The 8,681-nt window shown below is 51.6% G+C and overlaps 1 protein-coding gene across 50 annotated transcripts in view; it reads right to left on the bottom strand.

Moving 5' to 3' along the window:
- Positions 1-543: 543 nt before the first annotated feature.
- The window catches only part of MTMR14 (myotubularin related protein 14), a 45,747-nt gene continuing 37,609 nt past the window's right edge, over positions 544-8,681 (bottom strand). For 4 of the 50 annotated variants that reach the window (XR_002337651.2, XR_014823785.1, XR_014823770.1 and 1 more), the window contains 4 exons: positions 7,052-7,131; positions 6,007-6,668; positions 4,261-4,416; positions 544-1,137 (listed from right to left, as the gene is read on the bottom strand). Coding sequence is in view for 6 of the 50 variants with exons in the window: in XM_021069291.2 (XP_020924950.1) it covers positions 954-1,137; positions 4,261-4,416 (340 nt within the window). In the remaining 44 variants the exon portion in view is untranslated. Of the gene's footprint in view, positions 1,138-4,046; positions 6,669-7,051; positions 7,132-8,681 lie in introns of all 50 variants that reach the window. The other 46 variants (XR_014823776.1, XR_014823791.1, XR_014823779.1 and 43 more) reach the window with 21 other exon arrangements.

Below are 8,681 nucleotides of genomic sequence, written 5' to 3'. Positions count from 1 at the left end.
TGCTCATCACAGGCAGGGGCTGTAGGTCACCTGTATCAGGAGCAGGCTGTCTGCTGAATATGTTAAAAATGGATTCCCCCATGCATTTCTCAGTTAATGAAAATCTGAGCATCTTCAAGTTGCAATTTCAGGCACCCCTGAAATCTGCAATGGATAAACAGGCTTCCTAGGGGACTAAAGCCCTCAGGTCTGAGGACCACTGCTCCCACCTTAACAACTTGTGACTACATGTCCCCATATCACCAGAGGCTCTCATGGCTCCGAAATTAAGAGGCACACTCAAGTCTCCAGTTTTCTTCCTGCCTCATCTGCCCCATCCCCATAAAAACCCCTTCTTCCAGCACAAACAAGGGACAGTGAGAACTTTCCAAATAACTCCACAAAGAAAGCAGTCAAATGATGATACAAGACAATGGCTGTTAGGAGTTCACTGGTGGCTCAGTGGGTTAAGGATCTGGTGTTGTCACCACTGTGGCACTGGTTCAATCCTGGCTTAACAACTCCCGCATGCTTTGAGTGTGGCCACAAAAAAAAAAGTAACTGTTCAAAAAGACTTTGATTTTATTTTGTGATCTGTGTCAAACTGCCTCATTCTCAGTGCAGGTGACTCCTCCTTCCCAGGAGACACGAATGGGAAGTGGGGGTCTTTTGTGAGGTCTTGGCCTTCACAAGGACTCAGGGAAACCCCACACGATTCTGAGTGTTGACAGGAATCCTGGCAAAGACTAAGGTGGGTGGGAGGCAGTGACTAGTGGGGTGGTGGACACCAGTCAGGAAGCTGGGGGTTGGAGAACCCTGTCCTTGGCCCTGCTCAGTTTTGGGGCTGCTGTGTGCATGGCAGAGATGGGGAGAAGACTTCTCCCAACCTTGAAGGACCCCTTGGCCAGGCACAGCTTTGATTCTGCTCAGAGCTCAGGTGAGAGAGGAGCAGGAGCTGTTGTGGGCTGGCTGCTTCATAAGGTGCTGCTGCTGGTGCCCCGGAGTCCAACACCACGGACAAATTGCTCTAGCAGACCGCCGATGGCACCTGAGGGACTGGGGGCTGCTGCCCGAAGCCCCACTGTGCTGCTGTAGGCAGCCAAGAAGGCTGAGCGCACCTCCTGTAGCCGAGTCTCCCGTTCACTCAGGGCTGCAAGCCTGTGGGGAGAGAGGGAGAGAGGGAGGGAGGCAGAATTAGTACATCACCCTGGGGCAGGCTCCAACATCCTCTTCCTTACACCACACTGCCTAGCCTTCTGCATTCACCAGCAAAGGCCAGCATCTGCCAAGTGGTTCAGGCTCCAAATATTTGGTCCTGTTCACCTCTTAAAACTCCCTCAGCTCTCAGGCTGCTATTCCTACCTAGAGAAGCCAGTGTTCTCACCAGAAACCTAGCTACAACTTCAGTCACTGTAGTTCCCCAGGTAAACAGCTAGAAAGGTGTTGGCCTTTCCAGCAGGACTCGTATTCTGATTTTGTTTTTTCCTCCCTGGCCTCTATAGGCACTTATCACAAGTCACAGAGGGGAACAAGTGAATGAAAACTCAGGCTTTTGCATTCCACATGAGGCTGTTTGATACCTTGAAGGGTCTTTAATAGAAAAGGCCCAAGGTACCAGCCACACTCATCCTCTGGACTCAAAGTTATGCAGTTGAGGGGTAGGAGGGACATGAAAACAGAGGAAAGGTCACGCACCTACAGATAAGCCCTCACGTTCTATCCACCTAAGTACCAAGACCAGCCCTGAGTACAGATTTACTTCAAAATTTCCCAAGACCAATCCTCGGATAATCCCTCCTGCACATTTGTCAGAAGCAGCAGCCATATCCCCAGTTCTCAAGCCCAAATCACCTGCATCCAGGGCCTGGGAGAGCAGATGGAGATAGGAGGAGAGATGACAGTCCTGCGGTAAGTATGGGGAGGCGAGACCCAGGGAAAGTAGACTGGTGGGATGGGAGAAGAGAGAGTGAGAGTGAGTGAGTGTGTGTGTGTGTGTGTGTATGTGTGAGATATTCAAGGGTGATGGGTAAGTATGTGGAAAAGAGAAGAGACCCAGAGAAAGTAGACTGGTGGGAGCAGAGAGAGAGTGTGTGTGTGAAGGAGAAAGAGAGAGATATTCAAGGGTGAAGGAAAGTCAAATAGCTCTAACAGCAGCTCTAATAAAATAGGACATACTGAATTCCTGCAACACTATGAACAATTCCAAAGTCTAATTTGGCATGTGGGAGAGATTCATGGCCCTAGATCTTCTTTACTTCTTAATTAGTTTTCACATAGGCTGGAGATCATGTGTGCTTCTTTAGCTTTTCCTTAGAGCATACAAGCAGGAAAAATTTAGATTAGGACTCTGTATTTACAAGAATACCCAAAGGTCCATATATGTGCATTCTCAATGCCCCCAATACATGGGAGGCAGAAGGGGAAGAGATCACAACCTCTTTAGAAACAAGAAAACTAGAGCCCAGGGTAACAGGTGATCCACCTGAGGACGCAGAGCAAGCAAAGACTGGAGCTACCATAGTGCCATTCCCTCTCAAGAGATGAGCTAGCAGGCTCAGAAGTCAAGGCTGATACTCAAAGACACAGCTGGTAAGCCTAACAGCTAGGATTTGGATTAAATTTCTGACACCAAAGCCCAAGCAATGAACCCACATACTGTGAGACCTCACCAGGAATCAACCTTAACCCCACCCTCATCCTGCAATCTTGGAGGCACGGGATCACGTAGAACCTAACCCCCTCCTGGGAACCAGCAAGAACTTGAGGGTTGGCTACCAGCACAGAGAGCAATCCAAGGTATAACTGTGGGTTCTGGGGCTGGAGTTGCCCACTGCAGTGGCTAATGCCAGATAAGTGAAGGGCGCTGTCAAGCAAGGGCAGAGATGTCTGCTTCCTTAAGAGATGGCTCCTAAGCATCCGGCTCAAGTAGAAAGTCCCTACAGAAAGGTTCAGACAATCATTTTTGCTTATAACTTTATTTATTTACTTACTTACTATGGCCACACTTGTGGCATATGGAAGTTCCCAGGCTAGGGGTCGAATTGGAGCTGCAGCTGCCAGCCTACACCACAGTCACAGCAATGCGGGATCCCAGCCGCATCTGCGACCTACACTGTAGCTTGCAGCAATGCCAGATCCTTAATCCACTGAGCGAGGCCAGGGATAGAACCTGCAGCCTCATGGATACTATGTCGGGTTCTTAACCCACTGAGCCACACAGGGAACTCCCAGATGATTATTTTTTTAGCCTTCAAAATCTAAGACAGAGCTCTTATTCCTGGCTTAAGGGCTTGGCTACAGAGAAGGCCGTAACCAGCACTTGTGGCCTCTGAAGTCCCTGGGTTACTCCCTAAGCTGCAGGCCAGGGCCTAGGAGCACCAGACAGGAAACCCAAGGTCTGGTGCCTTCCTTCAGCAGGGATCCTTCTTCACTCCTGAGAGCAACTGGCCTCCTACCTGTCAGCACTGGAGCATAAGAGATGGATTCGGAGCGGGGGGGAGGTATGAGCACCCAGGACCTGAAATGCATTCAGCCCGTGGTGCAGAGGTCAAGGCTCTCAGGCAGCCACAGCTGAGAAGCAGATCCTGCTCCCCAGGCCGCCGGAGGCTTTCCCCGCTTGACATCCGTGAGACAACAGAGCAGGCAGGGGGCAGGTGGCAGCCACAGAGGCAGCTGTTCGAGTGGATGCACTGCTAGAGTTGGAGGCCCAGTACTGGAGCCTGGGAGGGAGAGGATTTCACAGGCTTGGGGCTTTAGTGTCCCCATCCAATTTTCTTTTCTGACCGGTGGCAAGAGCAAATGACAAAAGCGGCGAGGGGACAGCAAGGAACCCTTGGTTCTGCTTGGGAGGAGCAGAGGCCTTGGGCTAAGCCAGCTCCATTCTGGCTCTGGTCTCCACCATACACCTACTTTCACTACCCCACTGTTCTGCTTTCAAAGGATTCTCACGTCAGGCAAAACCTTGGACAGAAATAGAATCTTCTGTAGTTACAGTCCAGACAGCTCTCCCTAAGGGTGTGCCCCAAGACACCCAAGCAGGTTTAGAGGCTGGGGAAGTGAACACACACCAGCACACTTCTGGAGCAGCCCACCAGGCCTCCTTCACACCTCAGGGTCCAGCAGCAGTGAGGTACACTCAGCTGGGGTCCTCGAGAGGGGCAGGGAGCCCAGGCCACTTTCCCGGAGCCGGCTGCTGCCTTTTTCCTGGCCGACGTTCTTGACTGCTCACCAGCTTCTGATAGGAGCAGGGGGGCATCCTGTCTTCTCAAGCAAGACACTTACAGACAATTGTTAGGGAGCTCATCCGGGAAGCTGAAAGGGAGAGAGGAGTCTGTGTGCAGGACAGCCCGTTCCTGAATACTGCCACAGCCTGTTACCATCTGCCAGCTGCCAAAGTCTGTGGAGAGAGAGGATCCGGGCAGGGGATGGTCCACTGATCTGGGGCAGAGAGGAGAGAGAGGGGAGATGATGCAGTCAGTCACATGCCTGATGTGGGGGAGCCCTGGAGGAGGGGGGCGGTGCTTTGGTAGCCCTAGGACACAGCCACAAGGATCTGCTGGTGGAGCACCTGTAAAGTCAACCACTTTCTCCACAAGGGCAAAAACAGCAGGACAGGTTATGACCAAGAAAGAAGGGTACAGACCATAAGGCAGGCTCAGCTGTGACGACAGTGCTTCATGCATAGACAGAGAAGCAAACAAGAACAAGAGCAAAGCATGGCGACGAAGGTGAGCCAGCTACCAAAGCCTGGGGTCCAGGATGCCTGCCCTGGCTGCTGACAAATCAAGTAAAATCTCAACAGCACCAAAGGCAGGGGAGTGAGGCTGGACGCATCAGGAACCAGGGAGGCAGGCTCTCTCCACAGCCCCTGGCATGCAGACCAGCAGGGTGGGCAACCCAGAACCCAGAACACTGAGGGCCTATCGGAGAGATGGGAGAACAAGCCTCTTGAGGACAGTGGGGGGTGGTGACCTAGATTGAAGAGTAAGGTGACAGGAGCCCTGAGGCCTCCCCTCTTCCACTGCAGTGCCTTCCAGGAGCCATAGTTTGTATTCACAAGCAAACTCCCTGGCTATGCCCAGAGGGAAGGGATGAATCAGGCAGTCATCTTGACAGCTTCATCAGGCCTTTTTCAAATGGAGGTTTGAGGGGTGCGGGGAGAGGCAAACTGTATCAGGAATCTACCACTGCTGCCGCCTCCTCACTCACAGCCAAGCCCTCTCTGTGTCTGGACAGTGGCCCAGCCGGTGGGGGAAGCGGGGAGGAGACAGGGAAACATCAAACAAGGCCCTTCCATCAGCCACCCCGGGTCCCAGTCCCCAGAGGTGCCTCATCTTTGATGCTTGACCCTTTATTCTTTAATTCAAGAATAGCGGAAAGTGCTCCCATTGGGACCGAGAAAGAGAGACAAAGCATGAAGAGTGGTATAGGGGGTGGGGAACTGAAAAATTCAGTGACCTTGCCCACACATGTGACTGGCGTCAAGGGCTCCTAGGCTGAGGAGACAGTCCCCATGGGTCCCCAGGCCAGCCTTATCCACCATCAGTTACCAAGCTGCGTGCAGCTCTGGCTAGCACAGCATCTCTGGTGATCCTAAAGCAGCCCGAGCTTAGAGACAGGGAAAGGGCAGTCAGACACTTGCCCCCAGTTTCACAGTGAGTGAGCACAAGAAGAGATTTCTAAAGCCCACTTGGGTTACAGATTTGTCCTGCACAGAACCACCTTGAGACCAGAGAAAACAGATGGCTTTCTACATTAAAGCTGCCACAAATCAGAAACCCCTGCAACAGAGACCTGCTACATTCATCATTCCTGCTCTGCTCTGGAAGATGTGTGACAGCGGCACCGCAGATGACACGGACGTGTTCCGCTACCTGGTGGAATTCAGGTGACCAACAGAGCAGGGCTTCCTTCCTTCTAGATGGAGAAACCTGGTAGGACTCACTGCTTCTGTGGTGACCCTTTACTGTCTATAAATCAGCCAGACCGCTGCCCAGGAGAGAGCACACGCCACAGTCTGGTGCCTACCCTGTGCTTCCCCTGGGTCAGGCTGGGGTGTTCAGTCAACACAAACCCTCTTGGGATCGTCCTGGCTCCACAGATCTCATCTACTGTTCAAACTTTAAGGCAGAGTTTCTCCTCCAGTTTTTGGGAAAACAACTGCTGAAGAGAAGAGTGTTGAAGGAATGTGAAGTAGAGGAGGTTGGGTAGGATGAGGCCCCCTGAAGTGGGGAACGTGGCGGTTTCTTAGGCTCCAACCCCACTCCCTAGGACAACCAGAGACTCACAGTGCCAATAGAAAAATGAGAGATGGACAGAATGTGGTTAGAGGGGTCCCCAAGGCTAGTCCCTTCCCTGTACTTCCCGTGTCCAGCAGGTAGGACCACCAGGCAAGAACCATGCTTGAAGCGGCCAGGAGACAGCTCTGGTGCGGAGTGGGCAGCACAGAGAGAGACAGGGCATGTGATCCCAGGGGTCGAAAAGCCAACTTTTCCATCTTTTTCAAGAGTGAGTGCACAGGCTCCACATGAATCTTTCCACTTGAGGCTTCCGTCAAAGGACTGCAGAGCAACCACTCAGTTCCTGGGTTTGAGAGCAAGGGGCTGTGCTAAGTAGAGAGGTACTTGTCACTGCTAGCCTGGATTAGCTGGCTAGAGGGGACACCTAAAGATGACAGGAGGCACCTGCATCTGAAGGTGAAAGAAGAAAGGAAAACCTTCAAGTTAGCCGCAGCACACAGGTAATGCAACCAGCTTTAATACAGCCCCATGCTCTTCTGCCCTGTGCCCTCACTCAAGTGCAAACAGAGCAGCGAGACGTTCCGTGCTCTGCCTCCTCCAATTTATCTACAGGACTGGAGGGAACAAGGGGCCAAGCCACCCTCAGATTAGAAAAAGGGACACTGACACTGCTTCCAAAGCCATCAGTGCACATCCCCAGGGCTCAGACCTGTGCCCAGGAGGGTGGCTTCTTGGCACCACTTCATTCCCTGAAATGGACATGCCCAGGCTTCTTTTCATCGCACCAACGGAGTTAAACCCCCCACCTTCCCCCACACCTGCCAGACACCTACCCTGTGCCAGCTCAGGTGAGTGTGTTCAGGAAGCAGGTAACCGAATACCCATACAAACAGAGCTGGCCCAGCCCACACAGCTGATGAGAGAACAGAGAGGTCTGGCCTGAGGTACTTGATCTGGCCTTATTTTTACCTAGCTGCCCAGTGCCCAGAAAGAGCCCAGAGTCCCTCAGATATGAGACTGATAAGGACAGGTCCTTAACCACAACTACAGTTTACTGAGCATTTGTGGACAGGATGAGTATTTACTATGTGTCAGGAACTCTGATCCATTTTCTCACTTGAACTCGAAATTATGAAGGCCAGGATCATTACCCCAACTTTAAAAAAAGGATTAAAAAAAAAAAAAAAAAAAAAAAGCTCAGAAAGGAAATGTTCTAGAGTTCCCTTGTGACACAGTGGGATAAGGATCAGGCATTACCACTGAAGAGGCTCAGGTCCTTTTTGTGGTGTGGGTTTGATCCTTGGCCTGGGAACTTCCACATGCTGTAGGTACAGTAAAAAAAAAAAAGTGGGGAAGCATTTTTCCAAGTCACAAAGCTGGGAGTGGTAAAGATGGGACTGAAACCCAGGTCTGACCCAAACCCATGCTAGCCCCCTAATGTACTGATCTTCCTTTCTGATAAAGGGTGGGGGGGTGCCTCAGAGACTGGCTCAGGGACAGACACATAACTTCCAACTAGAATAAAGCACAGAGCTTCTGATCTGTGGTTGGGAAAGAAGCCTTCATGTAATGCCTGGATGTGAGAAAGGAAGCACATGGAAAGCTGGACACCATTAGGGAAAGTGGCAGAAGACCAAGGGAGCATGGAGAAGGAGGCAAGAGGAAAGAACCACAGGAAATGGAGCTGGAGCTTTGATCAGGTTGTGCCTGAAAGCTACCTTTTTTTCCAGTGGACTTTTCCACATGAACCAAGTGGTATGTCTGAATTCCTGCAGGGAGTGAACATTTGACCAAGACCTAGAATCCTAGAATCAGAGAACTTGGATGTCACCTAATCTATATTTACCTCCCCACACCCAAGTCTCCAGATGATGGTCCCACATCCTCTGCCCAAGTGAATGCCTCTAGGAATGGGGCTTTGGGGAAGAGTTTTTCAGTTCAGTAAGGACCTGCCCCAAAGAACTGACTCAGAGACGGCTAGGGCAGGGTTTCCTAGATTTGAAAAATCATCACGCTCCCCTAGCCTGGACAGAGAAGGAGGGGGGGAGAAGAGAGAGACAGAGATAGAGAGCGAGCATCAACCAGGGAACTGAATTTAGCCCAAGAAGTCTTTTGGGGTTCCAACTTTTCTCTTCTGGGTTTCAAGCTGGCAGTGCCTTTAGGCTTCTCACCAATCACTCCTGGTCTGGAGCTGTGGCCCCAAGCAAGAACACATAAAACCTGGGACAGGAACCCTATGTGTTACTGAAAGCAATCTGGGTTCTCTGCCTCATTAAACACAGCTTGGGACAGAGCTCACGCAGTTACTGGTGGCAGAGAATGGGGAAAAAGCAGCCACCTGGGCAGCAGAGGTTGGTGCCTCTGCTGTCACTGAGCTATTCAATCATGTTGCTGGATGTCCCTCAGCCACGTTTACCTGCTCTTCAGGCGGCCTGGCTTCAAGCTGGGCTCAGGCTCGGACAG

The sequence above is a fragment of the Sus scrofa genome, chromosome 13 (assembly GCF_054392235.1).
Source record: "Sus scrofa isolate SSC_HxYL_T2T_F1_AM1 chromosome 13, Sscrofa_HxYL_maternal_Yorkshire_Landrace_v2.0, whole genome shotgun sequence".
Lineage (NCBI taxonomy): Eukaryota > Metazoa > Chordata > Mammalia > Artiodactyla > Suidae > Sus > Sus scrofa.
This window is presented reverse-complemented; position numbering and strand designations above follow the sequence as displayed.